Below are 16,547 nucleotides of genomic sequence, written 5' to 3' on the forward strand. Positions count from 1 at the left end.
TATGCCTAAAGTCCATAAAATTCAATCATTACTAAAAATGTATGCATCTTAGTATAACTATGACCTTATAAAATGATAATGTCAATGTGTTCATTTATCCTTCACTCCCTCATTCATTTCATTTACCAACTATTCACTGAATGCCTACCGTGCACAGGTATGGGTCATGTACAGATGATATAAAGATGAGCAGGACAGTGTCTTTCCCCAGGAGTTCCTCTATGGAAGGGAAGATAGGAACAGGATAAAGCAGAGGCTCTAGAGTATAATTATATGACCACAGAGGAATTGAGTGATCAGATCTGGATGCTTAAAATCCATTCATGGAAGCAGAATGGGTGCATAGGGGATGAGATACTGAAGAGAAAAGAAGGTTATGGTAGCCAGTCAATTCAGACAATAAATGAGGAAAATGGAAATAGGCTTTTAACAGTGTGAAGAGTTGGAGGGGTAAGTACGAGAAATTACAGAATATAGAATATAGGGGGGTTAGTATGAGAAATTACAGAATATAGACTCCTATGAAACAAGGTAGTAAGATGAAATAGTAAGAATGTTGGAGTTGGCCCCATTGTCTTCACTTGTCTGGTTATTTGACAGTGTTGCTATTAGCAGTTGCTTCTGAGTTGATTCTAACTTACAGTAACCTCATGTACATCAAAGGAGAACTATTCTTCAACACAGGGTTTTCAATGGCTGATACCACCAAACCATCAGCAGGTACCAGTCTTTGGAAAAGAGACACTGCTTGGAAAAGTAGAGGGTCAGTAAAGAAGAGGAAGACCCTCAAGGAGATGGCTTAATACAGCTAACAATAGGCTTTTAAGCACAGTAGAAGCTGTGAGGATGCAAGGATCAAGCAGAGTTTTATTCCCTGTACATGAGGTCATTATAAGTTACAGTTAACAGCACCTAATAGCAACCACCAAGCCATTCTACCAAGGAGTCTCAGATGATAATATTGTTGTCACTATCAATGATATTTACACAACACTAACTCAGATTAAGTCTCTGTAATTTGAGGAGAAATGTGGCATCAGGATTGGAGGTAGACTCATCAACTATCTGCGTTATGCAGATGACACAATCCTGTTTGCTGAAACTGAGGAGGACCTGAAGCGCTTGCTGCAGAAGGTCAAGTACTGCAGCTTTCAATATGGATTGAAGCTCAACATCAAGAAAACAAAGATTGTCACCACTGGGCTGATTGGCAGCATCATGATAGATGGTGCAGAGGATTGAGGTTATTAACAGCTTTAGCTTGCGTGGCTCTACAACCAACACTCTTGGTACCACCAGCCAGGAAAATAAAAGACAAATTGCATTGGGAAAGTCTGCTGTCAGAGACCTCTCCAAAGTAGTGAGCAATGATGTTAGTCTGGGGACTAAGGTGAGCCAGATACAGGCCATAATCTTTGCAATTTGTCATTTGACTTGCTATGTGTCAGCAAGCTGAACAATGATGAGGGATGATAGAAAGAGAGTTGATGCCTTTGATCTGTGGTGCTGGAGAAGAGTATTGAGTATACCATGGACTGCTAGAAGAACAAACAAGTTTGTCCAAGAAAGGGTGAAACCATGTTGCTCTTTGGAGCAAGGATTCTGAAGCTTCATCTGACATACTTTGGACATGTTGTAAGGTGGGATCAGTCTTTGGAGAGGGACGTCATGCTTGGGAGGGTGGAGAGACAGTGCAGGGGAGGAAGACCCATGATGAAATGGATTTCATCTGTGAAAGTGATGGGGGTAATGGGGGTAGGTGTGTCAGAGATGATAAGATTGACACAGAAATAGAGCAGGGTTTAGGACTGTTGTACATAGGGGTCACTATGAGCTGCAGACAACTCAAAGGCACATAACAACAACAATGATGCTTAGTGCATTTCACTACTAACCAAAAGTTTCTGCCAGTTTGAATCTGCCTTAGGCTCTCAGGGAGAAAAATGAGCAGTCTCCTCTGTTAGAGGGCAGCTATGCTGCATTACAGGTATATTCAGGCTCCTGAAAGCCAAGACTATCAGAAAAACGTCTATTTGTGCTTTATTGAATATGCGAAGTCATTTGACTCTGTGGGTCATAACAAATTATATCTAACATTGAGGAGGATGGGAATCTCAGAACACTTAAACGTGCTCATGCAAATCCTATACCTAGACCCAGAGGCTGCTGCGTCAACAGAGCAAGAGAATGCTCTGAATCCAAATTAAGAAAGCAGCCAGGGTTGTATCCTTTCCCTATATATTTTCAGTCTGTATGCTGAGCAGATCATCTAAGACAGTGGAGTCTATGAAGAAAAATGTAGCAGGAGAAGATCAGGATAGGAGGAAAACTCATCAATAACCTTCATTATGCAGATGACCTAACCTTGCTTGCTGAAAGTGAGAAGTTGAAGTGCTTACTGTAGAAGATCAAAGACAACAGCTTTCAATATGGATTACATCTCAACATCAAGAAAATGAAAATCCTCATCTCTATACCAATAGGTAACATTCATGATAGATGGAGAAAAGATTGAAATTGTCAGTGATTTCATTGTACTTTGGTTGACAATCAACATCAACACCCTTGGTCCAGCAGTTACAAGATCAGGAGACATAAAACACTGGGAAAGTCTGCAGATAGGGACCTTTCCTAAAGACTGAGGAACAATGATGTTAGTTTGAAGACTAAGTGTGTCTGAGTTAGGCCATGGTCTATTCAATCACTTGCCATACATATGAGAGCTGGACAATGAATAAGGATGATAGGAGAAGAATTGATGCCTTTGAGCTACAGTGTTGGAGAAAATCCTCATCACTGAACCAATAATTAAAATCATGGCAGATGGAAACTAGATTGAAATCATCAAGGACTTCATCTTTCTTAGATCTGCAATCAACAGCCTTGGGACTAGCAGTCAAGAACTCAAAATAAATATTGAATTGGGAAAAACCTGATGTAAGGAACCTCTCTAAAGCGCTAAGAGCAAGGATATAAGTTTAAAGACTAAGGTGCATCCAATCCAAGCCATGGCCTTCTCAGTCGCTTACTACGTGTCTGAAATTTGAACGATGACTAAAAATGGCAGAAGAGATCGATGCTTTTGAATTAAAGTGTTGGACATAAACACTTAATATTCCACAGACTTCCAAAAGAACAAACAAGTCAGTCTTGGAGAAAGTGTATCCAGGGTGTTCCTTGGAGGCAAGAATGATGTAACTCTGCCTCATTTACTTCAGACATATTGTTAGGATACGAAGGGACCAGTCCTTGGAGAAAGACATCATGCTTGGAAAAGTGGAGGGTCAGCATAACAGAGGAAGACCCTCAAAAATATGGATCAACATAGTGACTATAACAATGGGCTCAAGTACACTGCGGATGCAGAGGCTGGCACGAGATAGGGCAAGGCTCAGGTCCTTTGTTCGCAGGGTCGCTATAAGCCACAGTTGACTGGACAGCACATAACAACAACAATAAGAGTTGAAAGGAATGGGGCAGCACCTATCATCTAGAAGGCTGCCTGACCTTATTACAAAGGAATCACTCCACAGCCATTACTGCCACACCCTCTACTTTATTCATGTGCTACATAGTCAGATGGTAGATGTGAAGAGATTGGAACTCACACACTGTTGGTGGGATTGTGTAATGGTACAACTACTCTGGAAGGCAGTTTGGTGTTTCTTCCAAAAGCTGAACATAAAAACTCTTATGACTCAGCTAATCCACTACTAGGAATATACCCCAAGGAAAAAAGAACGGAGACACAAAGATCTGTACACCAATTTTCATAGCAGCATTATTCACCATTTCAAGAACAAAGAAACAGCCCAAATGTCCAAACACAACTAAATTGTTTGAGATATTGTAGTGCACTCACACAAGAGAATACTGTGCAGCATTCAGGAGCAATGATTTTAAAAATACTAAATAATTTGGGAGGGACTGGAGGGCATTATTCTGAGAACTAACTCAGTCTCATAAGGAAAAATATTGCATAAGACCATTACTATAAAAATAGAAGGAAAACTAGTAAAATATATATGGAGACCCAAAGGGGTAGGGGGAAAGTAGCAGGGTGAGGATGAGGGAGTCAAATTACAGGGTTGCACAATTTGCTGGGTGGTAGGAGGGGGTGAAGGAAATGGGACGGTGGGGACCTGAAAAGACAGGGTAAAGGCAAGCATAGTCCAATGGTGATTAATTTTATAAAACATAATGAATAGGGATGATTGTAGGAAATACAGTGAAGAATGAAGAATAATGTGAAACACAAGGTATACAAACTCCATAGGCAAATAAATATAAAATAAACATCAAAAAGCAAAATACAGCAAGCAAAAGGATGCTTTTTTAGATTTGACCTTTAAATGTCAGTACTTTCTTTCCCCCCTTGGTCTGAGGGAATCATCTCCTTACGCTTAAATTAGAAGGTCAAAATAGATCTGTGACTTGAGTAAGGAGGGTACTATCTCCTTAAGCTTAAATTAGAAATAAAAATATATCTGTGACCCGAGTAAGGAGGGAACTATCTCCTTAAGCTTAAATTAGAAGTTCAAATTTATCTGTGAACCAGATGAGGAAAAGCAAATCTTTCCAGTCACCCTTTGTAATATTCTGTAGGAAAAATTATCGACAGCCAGGATTAAAAGGCAAGATTCAAAGTTATATACTTTGTAATGTATATTCTCTTGTGAAAAACCAAAAAAACTCGAGTCAGTTTCAAGTCATAGTGACTCTCCATTGGGTCTCAAAAGCCGTAAAATTAATAGGAGGAGATGAACTATCTTTTCCCACCTGGTAGATTTGAACCACCAGGGACTAACAGCCTTTTGACCAACAGTGTGATCAGCTATATAATCGTCGTAGATCCATTTTTTTCCCCTCTAAAGAGATCCAAAGAATTATGGGCAAGTCATGTACTGTAACTCCTTTGACATATCTATAAGGTGAATAGTTGTTACTGTCTGCCCTCAAGTGGATTCTGATGCATAGAGTCCTCTTGTTATTGTCATTGTTGTGTCCCATTGTGTCACCTGCAACTCATAGCAACCCTACGTACAATAACTCTAAATTCTGCCCTATCCTGAGTAAGTCTCACTGATTCTAACACCCCTACTTCCATTACCCCAGTTACTCTGTCAATTCATCTCATCCGGGGTCTTCATCTCCTGTGCTGTTCCCCCACCCTTCCAAGTATGTTGTCCCTCTCCAAGAACTGGTCCCTCCTGGCAATATACCAAAAGTCTGGGAGACGGAGCTTCAAAATCCTTGCCTCCAAGGAGAAACTTGCTTTCATCCTCTCTAAGACACACTGGTTTGTTCTCTCAGTAGTCCACAGTATGTTCAATACTCTTCTTCAGCACAACAAGTCAAATGCATTGATTCTTCTTCTGTCATCCTTAGTCATTGTCCAGCTCTCTGATGCATAGCAAGTAACTGAAGACCATAGCCTGGATCAGGCACATTTTAGTCTGTAGACTTACATCATTACTCACTCTTTTAGCACTTTGGAGAAGTCCCTAACAGCAGACTTCCCCAATGCAATTCATGTTTTGATTTCCTGACTGCTGGTGCCAAGAGTACTAACTGTGGAGCCAAGCAAGCTGAAATTGCTAACAACCTCAATCTCTTCTCCATCTATCATGATGCTGCCAATTGGCCCAGAAAAACTTTGTCCTCTTGATATGAAGCTTCAATCCATATTGAAAACTACAGTCCTTGAACTTCTGCAGCAAACACTTCAGATCCTCCTCTGCTTCAACAAGCAAGATCTAAGCAAAACGACCCTCTAAGGTTGCCAAGACTATAATCTTTACAAGAACAGATTGCCAGTTCTTTTCTCCCCAGAGATCTGTTTGAACTGCCAATCTTTTGGTCAGCAACTAAGCTTCTTTTATCATACATTTCCAGGGTTCTTTAAGGATGCAGGGAGAGAGAAGATATTGAAATTTTACATATGAGAAAATAACAATATAGTCAAATAGCCCCATGCTCGTTATAGAAAGTAAGTATCTGTGTAAGATGACTGGCCACAAGAAAAAAAGTACTAGGCTGGGATTTGAAAATTTGCCACTTGTTAGTCTTCTGTTCTGCATACTTCTGTTTCCTCTTTTGTAAAGCAGACATCGGGGTGGATGTTAGTACACATTCACTTCCCTACTCAGGCTATCTCACAGGGGGTTTGTGAGCATTGACCCAAGGGAATGTATGTAAACGTGCTGTGAAAACTGTGAAAAATTATTACAGAAAGTTCAAGCATTCCATGCATCACACTGCACAGGAAAGACATTACTTAATTGTTTATTAGCTTAAGAGATCTCATTTTTCATTTTCCACACCTCTCAATCACACTCAAAGCTTCTTCTCCACAGTCATGATTGCAATCATTTCAGGCACAAGGCAACTGACAATCTGTTAAGGGTTGAATTATGTCTCAACATGTGTGGGAATCCTAATCTCTTTTTCTGTAGCTGTAGTCCCATTGGACATAAAGTTTTCCTTTCTTACAATAATAAAGTCAGCTCAGTATAGGGATGTATTTTAAATTAATCCTAATCCTTTTTGAGATATAAACAGAGCAGATTAGGCACAGGGACAAATAAGCACAAATGAGGGAAAGATAGAATGTGTCTGGGAGAATTCCATATTTTTCTGAAATATGTAGATTGGTGACAGTTCTCTGAATGTTTGATAAAATTCACTTGTAAAACCATCTGGTCCAGGGCTTTTTTTGGCTGTATGTTATTTTATTACCTTTTCAATTTTTTTCTTTTGTAATGGGTCTGTTCAGGTGTTCAGTTTCAATTTGTGCCAGTTTAGGTGGGTTGTGATTTTCGAAGTATTTGTCCATTTTCTCTAGGTTTTTATATTTGTTTGAGTATAGTTTTTCATCATATTCCATAGTTAACCTTTTAATTTTAATTGCTTCTCTAGTAACATTTCTTGTTTCATCTCTTATTCAGATTATTTGTGTCTTTTCTTTCTTTTCCTTATTTAGTTTTGCCATTGGTTTGTCAATTTTATTTACCATTTCAAAGAATGCACTCCTGGTTTTGTTGTTGGTTTCAATAGCTTTTCTGGTTCCTATTTCACTTCTTTCTGCCCAAATTTTTATAATTTCAGGGGTTTTTTTTAAAAGGGGGCAAGGTTTCCTGCCGGTCCCTTTCAAATTGCCGGAAAAGGTGGGGTAAAAAAGCAAAGGGCAATTTTTCCCGCCTTTTTGATGTGTTTGCTTATTGCTATAAATTGACCTTTGATTATTGCTTTGGCTGTTTCCCAGAGGTTTTCATAAATTGTGTTTTCATAGTCATTTGTTTCAAGAAACTTTAGTTTCATATTTTATTTCTTCCAGTACCCACTCATGTTCAAGCAAGGTGTTGTTCAGCATCCAAATATATGGTTTCCCCCCTCCTTTATCCTCTTGTTATTTTAAATTGTGTAGCATTGTGGCCTGAGAAGATGTTTTGTATTATTTCTGTGTTTTTTAATTTAGTAATGCTTGCCTTGTGACCTAAAATGTGATCTATTCTGGAGAACATTCCATGCATACTGGAGAAGAAGGTGTACTGCGTTGTCATTGGTTTTTTTGGTTGTTGTTTGTTTGTTTGTTTGGGAGGTTTATTGGTGCATTAGCCTGTATATCTATGACATCGAGTTGGTTTATTTTGTGGTTTAATTCTTCAGTATCTTTGTTGAGTTTCTTTTTGGTAGTTGTATCTTTTCTTGAGAGTGGTGTATTGATGTCTCCAACTTCTATGGTGGTGGGTCTATTTCCTTTTTCAGTTTTGTTAATACTTATTTTATATATTCTGCAGGCTTTTCATTTGGTGCATAGCTATTTATTATTGTTATGTCCTCTTATTCTATTGACCCTTTAAGCATTTTTGTAGTAACCTTCCTTGTTCTTCGTGATGGTTTTTGCTTTGAAATTTATTTTACTAGAGATTAATATCACTGCTCCTGTTTTTAATGGGTTGTTATTTGCTTGGTATCCCACCCCCCCTTTATTTTTAGTCTTCTATTTTTATCTTCATTTTTCATTTGTCTTTTCTGGGTAGCTTATTGATGGATTTTGGGTTTTTATCCAATCTGCTACTCTTTATCTTTTCAGTGGTGCATTTAAACCATTCATTCAGTGTGATTATTGAGAAACAAAGTTTTAATGCTATCATTTTTGTTGAGTTCTTTTTGGTGGTGTTGCTGGTTACTTTGGTCCATCCTGCTCTCTGTGGTACCTCTGTGAGAAGGATTTTTCTCTGTATATCCTGCAATGCCCATCTTTTTTTTCACAAACTCCCTTAGGTTCTGCTTTTCTGAGAATATTTTGATCTCTCCTTCATATTTGATGGACAGTTTTGTTTGATATAGTATTCTTGGATGACATTTGTGTTCTTTGAGTGTTTGATATATGCCATTCCACAGTCTTTTTGCATACATGGTTTTTGTTGAGAAATTGACACTTAATCTTATTATTTGCTCTTCCTTATAGGTTACTGTTTGTTTCTCCCTACCTGCTTTCAAAATTCTTTCCTTATTCTTTGGTTCTGTCAAATTTGACTATGATATGCCTTGCTTGGTGTTTTTCTTTTGGAGTCTATTCTATATGGTTTTCACTCAACTTCTTAAATATATATTCTCTCATTCTTCATTATGCCTAGGAAGTTTTCTTCTGGTAAATTCTTCCACAATTTTCTCAGTGTCTTTAATTTCTTCTTCTTGTTCTGGGATTCCAGTTATATGCATGATGGTGTCACTCATTATTTTTAGGTTTTCTTCTTTTTTCCCCCTTTTGATTCTGCTTTTCATTCCAACATATTTAGTGGTGACAATTCTATCTTCTATTTCACTGATTCTGTGTTCCATCTCTTCAACTCTGTTCATATGTCCCTCCAACATGTTGACAGCATCTGAAATATTGGTCCTCGTATTTTGGATGGTGGTTTCTTGTTTTTCTAGAGCCTCTCATGCCTCGTTTGTTTTATATGCATTGTTTTGGATTGTTTTTTTAAGCTCCTCTTGGGTTTTGCTTGCAGTGTCCTATAATTCTTCAAGTTTGTCTTTTATCCATTGAATATATGCAGTAATTTTTCTTTTAAATTTTGTGGCAGAAAGTTCCATCAGACTTTCTGGCTTTTGGAAATCTATTGATATGTGTCACTTGTGGGAGGTGATATCTTGTTTTGGGTTTGTTTAGAGTGTAACATAGCCTGCTTCCTACATGACATTGCTGTGGTAGAGTTCTTCACACCTGAGGTGATAGTAGTCTCTTGGTCTGACATCACTGCTACAGAGGAGGGTGGGGCATGTATCTTGCCTGGGTTTCTCTCTGAACTTTTGACTGAAGAGAAGACTAGTTTCCGTTTGGGAGAGAAAATACCTGTGAATTAGCAGCTTCCTCTGTCAGACAACTGCCATATCTAGGCCAGTCCAAGATGCTCCAGGCTAAAGACAACATATGCTTTGGGAGGGGAGAGGAAATGAAGTGAGTTCACCTGTGATACAGATGTCTCTGGTGAAGTTCAAAAGGGTGGTAACAGTTCATCCTCCAGGTGTTAGGGTTGGGGCATCCAAGCTGTGGCCTCAGGTCCTCCAGATGGTGGGTCCAGGACCTCCCAGTGGTGCTGGTGTTACTCCTGAGTTTTTGGGAGTGGGACTCTGGGCATCGGTGTGGAACTTGGGGGCAGGACACTATGGCTTCCAGTTGGTGGGGGTGGGACTTCCAGGCAGCAGGGCCAAGACTTCCAGCCTGAACAGGCTTTTAGACAATAGGCAGGAGTGTACTCACAGCCAGATAAGTTCCTTCTGGTGTGTTAAGGGGTCCAGGTGGCAGGGCTGGATGCCTCCAGCCAGAGAGGGCCATGGTCTAGTGCTCCAGGCAAGAGACCAGTCTGGGACACATCAAAAAATTCTCAAGTCAGGCACTTACTTAATTGACTAGATGCATGGAGACACATGCAGACAAGGCATGCTGGCCAAGAGGCAATATCTTGACTCCACATAAAAATTGCCTTAATCTTGGTGCACTCATATGCAGTAAGTGTATGTTTTGTGAGCTACTGGACAGGCATCCCAGAGTCGGGTTGACATTGGTTCCTTATTCCCAGGGCTTCATCATTCCTTGTATAGAGAATTGTACAAATATGGCATTGAAAGAAGTCTCAGAAAGAACCCCAAATTTATATCAAAGGTGTTAGTTAGTTAGGAGACACAGATATGTGAATGCAGATGCAGAGCTTGAAGAAGGCTCTCCCATCTGGGATTTTACCATTGCAGTGTGCCCACACTGCAGGAGTTAAGCAAGGTGTTTTACGGCAGCTAAATTTTCTTTCAGCACCTCAATAAATTAGAATGATGCAGTGACTGTAACAAAGGACTCAAGCATGGCAGAAATCATGAGAATGGCACAGGATAGTGTAAGATTCCAATATGTTGTTCATAGGGTTCCTATGAATCATGGTAGATTCGATGGCACACAACAACAACATGAGAGAGAGGAAGTAGAAGAGAAGAAAGAGAAAGACAGAGAAAGTGGAAGGAAAACAAGGCAGGGACAGAGAGGCAGAGAGATAAAGAGAAGTTGTGATTGAATTGGCATCCTATTTCTTAGTGTTTACTTCTAGAGCTCAGGTTTTTCATATACAGCCTCAAACTGACATTCAAAATCCTTTAATACTAGTTGTCATTAACTCAAAATTCTTTTTCCTATACCATCATTCTTTTTTTTCTGGACAAAAAACTACTCAAATGTAGACATTTGTTCTGGAATTCACTTTCACTCATTGGCCTGGACACAGACATTTGAAGCCAAAGTTCCATGTTGAGACTAGTCCACAGACAAACCTATGTCTGTGAGTTTACAGTCTGATTAGTGTGCAACTCCAATACTTTATTCATGGAAACATATTTACATGCGCAAATGGTTAATAAATACAGGTGCTTAGATTATTCTGAGGTTTCCCTTCCCTCGGCAGAGAAGATCTATATGTTTGTAACTTGTCACACAAATTCAGCCTCAAGAGATTCATGCTTCTGTGTGTTGGCCACTTCTCCTTTGCCCTAAGGGTGCAGCTGGCATGACTGCCTGCTCTTTGTGTGCTCTTCTTTGCTAAACAAAGATGTGCTCTAGAAACAGTTTATCAGAAGCTCTAGGAATCATACTTCATTCCAATCCAGGAGTCCTAGGACATACAGGATCTTGGGGCTTCAGAGGGTATACGGCATTTACTTCTCTGGCTATAAGATGAAAATGATCAACTCAGTCTTGAGGAACCAGGTTTTAGATGCTCGAGTGTTAGTTGGCTAAATGAGGAAGTTGTACCTTTTCATGTTTAAAGAATGGTAAGGTAATTTGATTATTCTGTGCCCACTCCCACCCCCAAAGAAGCAACCAATGATAAATATTCTTTTTTGCACATCTGGTGTTTCTAAAAGGGCTAGGATCTGGAGACAACTACAAAGTATGAGCAGTAGGTGAATTTATTTCTTCTGTCTTGTCTGCATCATTAGAGAATGATACACTCATCTTTTGCAGGCATAGGAGAAGTTCTGGGCAGGAAGTTAGTAAGGAGGAACAATGCTAGTGCAAAGTGATGTAAATGCAAGGGATTCAGCACATGTGACAGATCTAGCACTGTTTTGAAGGGAACAGACAGAACCTACACATAACCAACCCTCCTTCTATTCTATTTGCAGCCTCTGAAAACCCACTGAGGGTTGGTTATGTGTAGGTTCTGTCTCAACAGCACAGAGTAGTAGAGAAACTTCTTGTTATTTGGTGTCAAATTAGCACTGGACACATGATGATGACCTCACAATGGAATATTGTGATCTGTAGGGTTTTCATGGCTGATTTTTTTTAGGAACTAGATTACCAAAGTTTTCTTCCTAGTATTCCTTAGTCTGTAAATTTTTCAGAAATCTATTCACCATACCAGCATCTATTGACAAACTGGTGGTGGTTGCACTTGAGAAATGCCTCCCACATGAAAGATGACAAGTCCACCCGTTACTGGTACCCACATAGATCAGTGGGAAGAGAATTTTTTTTAAAGAAAATTTTTAATTTATACTGGTTTACTTATAAAATTCATATACATCGTTTTTCACACATGATCTTTCCCATTGCCTTTACCAACACCTCCATCTACCCATCAAATTGTGCAACATTATGATTACCCCTCCACCCCCTACCCATCTTGACCCCTCTGTTCCTACCCTCTTCTCCTTGAATCCTCTTACATGTTTTACTTGTCAACGTTTTAATTCTACAATAATGGTCTCATACAGTATGTGTCCTTATGGGACTGAGCTAATTCACTTAGCATAATGGATTCCAGTCTGCTCCAAGTGAGGTAGTGATTTTCAAAATCATTTCTCCTGTGTGCTGCATGGTATTCCATCGTGTGAATGTACCATAATTTCTCAATCCATTTACTTGTGGTTGGACATTTGAGTTGTTTCCATGTTCTTGCAATGGTGACTAACACTGTTACAAACATTGGTGTACAAATTTCCATTTGTGCCTCAGTTCTAATTTTCTTAAGGTATATTCCAAGCAGGGTCATACAGAATTTCTATGTTTAGCTTTTTGAGGAAGCACCAAACTGCCTTCCAGAGTTGTACCATTTTACAATCTTACTAAGAGTGTATAGAGTTCCTATCTTGTCACATCCTCTCTGACATTTATTACTTGTTGTCCTGTTAAACTTTGGGAAGGGAATTTTTGAAGAAGAAAGATAATGTCACAAAGGCTGAGAACTAGAAGACAAGATTTCATCATGAAAGAACATGGTAAATCCTATATTCCTCAAAGGCATGTCTGATGAGGGAGGGGTGGGTGGTAAACAAGGCTAGCTAATGATCAGAGAGCAGATTCTGAAAGGCATTCCAAATGCCAGGCTGGGCACCCCATTTCAATGGATTGAGAAGCTAGTAATAGGGAAAATCATAGGGAAAGTACTTGCATTACTCCAACTTTCAACCACATCAGTAAGAATGAAGAAAAACAAATGAGTTGAGGACATAAAAAAGGAGGTGACTGATTAGATTAAAGTGAAGAAAGAGAGTGAGGGGCTGAGAAGGAGGCACCAGGATAATTTCTATGAACCTAGAAGCAAAAGATGTGTGAGTGGGGGTGGGGGTGGGGCTCCAGAACCAAAGGGGATCTTAATCCTGGAACTTAGATCATGCTGGTTATCAGTATGCAATTCTCCTCCTCTCATCCTTTGAGTTTCTTTCCCATCTCTCATCCACTGCTAGAAAGTAATTTTTAACTCATAGCAACTTCCCACTGGGCACCGAGGCTGTAAATCTTTACAGGAGAAGGCTGCCTCTCTTCCTCCCTCAGAGAACCTGGTGAGTTCCAACCACAGGCCTTTTAGTTAGCACATGCCACCAAAGTTACTGACCATGAATTCTAGTTCCCCCTGAGTGAACAGCTGTCACAGATTCTCCCCTTGAAAGTGAAGCCAGAGGAGTTATTACCAATACTTGGCCCACAGAACTCACCGTGAGCAGGTTGATTAAATCCATGTTGGGCTCTAAGTGGTGAGAGGCATTCTGCAGGGAGACCAGTTCACTCAGGGTAACGGAGAGCTGGTGCATTTTCACAATGTTCACTTTGTTCTCCTCCATCCAGTCTGGGAAAATGACATGGACTGCTATCAAGTCTTTCAAGTGTACTCCAAGGATGGGGATTTTGAAGCCATCACAGTCGGCAAAGGCCTTGCGGTAATTGCAGTAATTGCCGTTGGAGGAGACCAGCTCTGTCATTTCATTCCAGTTCTGGGAAGAGACGCAAAAGCAGAGCTTTAAAATTGCCTTCCTTCTGCCCACCCCCAGCCCCGGCAGTGTGCAGTGAGGAAATGCCTCAGCTCCTGAGAGAAGTATCCATTGCACCGAAGTTGCTGCAAGGAATATGTTAACCAGCAAAAAGAAACTGAGAAGAATGTGCTAGAGCCAGCTGTGTGTGATGGGCAGCCCATTCCATTCTGCTACAAAACGGACACTGGACATTCTTCTGTCTACCTGTTGGACTGTGAAATAGAATCATTTAACTATCTTGTGATTCACGGGTTATTACAGTCCACAAATTCAAGCACGCATCACACTAAAGTTTCCAGATTTTTCCAAGAAAATGACATTCAAGCTCCTATTTGATGGTAATTGTGGGCAATAAGGGGTACTGAAAATGGCTCTGCAGTGTGAAATAACTCATGTTTTAGGCCCTGCCACTAAGGACAAGATGGGCCTTAAGCAAGTCACTTTACTTCTCTGTACCTCAATTTCCTGTCCTGTAATGAAAGAAGTCCACATAAGTACCTGTTATTACTCATGAGGTCCTGCCAGTTTCTTATTCTTTGGGACTTAAAAAACCCTTGCATTTATTTTTTACTTCAAATTCAGTAACAAGCTAAAAGAAAACACTCATATATAATGAGCCTCATCATACTAGCAATAAGTGCAGTGTAAGATTAGATGGTGGACTTTTGTGATTTCTTGTTCATATGGAGGGGTTGCCTAAAAGGAACCAGACCCCAATTTTGATAAGTTCTCTCTTACGCTGGTGGCACAGTGGTTAAACACTCAGCTGCTTACTAAATCTCAGCCTTCCTAAATTAACCTGCCCTTTCTGAAGTCACCCTGTCACTCAGGGGAGCAGTCTCATTCACAGGTCCAAAACCTCTCCTTTCCTGATTGCTATCATGCCATCCATCTGGCTTGTGATTGGTTCAGAAATGTCTGGTTAAGCCAATCAGCATATTGCGTTTCTCTGAGGACTGCAGTTAACATTGCTCTAGGGATGGGTAAGTGAGCTGGAGTGACTCAGTATATTTAGAAAGAAAGTGATTAAATCAAGGGCTACTCCCAACTTTCATGGACAAGGGAACATGCATTTCTTTAATCAATACAGAACAGTCCAATCAGTCTGATGGGAAAAAACCCCAAAACATGATGTGTAGAGGAAGAAGCCACTACTGGGCCACAGCTCTGATCACGCCAAACCTGGAGTTTCTGCTTCTTGTGGGCATGTGAAATGATACATGCACTCACTTTTAAACTAATTTTAAAATTATTTTTCCTTAATTTGCAGCTTAAAATGTCCTTATCAATTTAATCAAGTTTATAAAAAATAGTTGAAGGATGAAATGCTCTCTTTCTTTGCTTAATAAAAAAATTACCATTGTGATCTAAAGTAAATATGGGTAAATATGGTGGAAGAGATACATTTTAGAAATCATCTTTGTTTGTTATAGCTGATAAGTCAGCTATAAACTGATAATTTCTGCACCAAGTTTGTGTCTTCTCTCCTTAATTTGATTCTTTCTCTGGTCAATCTTGGACCTATGAATAGAATAGGCATTGAATGGATAAGTTTATGTGAGGAGGGTCGAACTATTTCTATTGATCCTGTGCCCCTTCTGTGTGCATCACTTTGCCCAACATACCAGACTAGCAAATCCACTGCCACTGAGTTGATTCTTATCACTGAAGTCCCTGTAGGATAGAGTTGCACAATGGTTAAATGCTTAGCTGCTGAGAGAAAGCTGGGCTGGTGGTTGGAATCCACCAGCTGTTTCATGGGGAAAAGGTAAGACCTAGCATATATCACTTAAACTCATTATGGTTGAAACCAGCTCATAGCTGACTCTCCTGATGGTTTCAGGAGGCTGCATCCACATGGTTTCCCCTGTGGAGTTGCTGGTGAATGTGAGTCATGAGAAAGGAGCCACCTTTGGGTTTACAGCATAAAAAATTGTAGCTATAGTCCATTATTGATATGGTAAGACATTCTTGTTGGGACATCTATCACCACCTCCGACTAAATTTTCCAAGAAGGTCCATTGCTCTGGACCTTCTCTTCCTCCTATTTTGTACCCCATCGAGTCTAAGAGGAAAACATTCCGTTCCAAGTAGCATTTACCAAATGTAAGCTAAACCTAAACAAAACACAAATGAAGATTTTACTTGGAATTAAGATCAAAGTATACTGTACCTTTGTAACTTCTGAGGAAAGATGAGAATGGGTCTCTTTGAGGCGTGAAATGGAGCTATGACTTAGGCCGCCCACCACTGCCATCAGGGTGTTAAAATTTTTGAGCTGAAGAAGCTTCTGCAATTAAATGTTAACACGAATATTTTGTGAGGACTTTGGAATTATTCTAACCTTTCTGTGCAGGAATAATTTTACAAGGATCTAAAAAAACAACCCTCCCCTCACACCCTAGCATTGATTTAAAATGCAGCACAAGAGGAATCTATTAGAAAAAGAAATCAATGATTTCACAGAGAGGGTAATTTTAATTGCTTATAAGTATTGCTTCTTAAAGGCAATCTTCTTACATGAGAACCACTTCATTTGTTCATTAGACATCTAATGAGTAGTTGAATTGTCTGATGCCCTTGTGGTAAACATAAAATTTCCTCAATGAAGGGAGCTCTGGTGGCCTAGGGGCAAGAAGCTGCACTGCAATCCCAGAGGTGCGTGGTTCAAATCCACCATATTCTCTGCTAGAGAAGAAGGGGTAATCCCCTCCTGTACCAGTCAGATCTGATTTGACAGT

At 39.9% G+C, this 16,547-nt stretch overlaps 1 protein-coding gene across 1 annotated transcript in view; it reads right to left on the reverse strand.

Annotated features, from left to right (window-relative positions):
• RASGRP3 (RAS guanyl releasing protein 3 (calcium and DAG-regulated)) overlaps positions 1-16,547 on the reverse strand; it is a 67,217-nt gene that overhangs the window by 43,563 nt on the left and 7,107 nt on the right. The window contains exons 7-8 of the mRNA XM_006882398.1: positions 15,980-16,096; positions 13,492-13,767 (exon numbers count right to left, since the gene is read on the reverse strand). Of these exons, the coding sequence (XP_006882460.1) occupies positions 13,492-13,767; positions 15,980-16,096 (393 nt within the window). The remainder of the gene's footprint in view (positions 1-13,491; positions 13,768-15,979; positions 16,097-16,547) is intronic.

This window comes from Elephantulus edwardii, unplaced genomic scaffold, assembly GCF_000299155.1.
Source record: "Elephantulus edwardii isolate Elephantulus edwardi_28Jun2011 unplaced genomic scaffold, EleEdw1.0 scaffold00019, whole genome shotgun sequence".
In the NCBI taxonomy this organism is placed as follows: domain Eukaryota; kingdom Metazoa; phylum Chordata; class Mammalia; order Macroscelidea; family Macroscelididae; genus Elephantulus; species Elephantulus edwardii.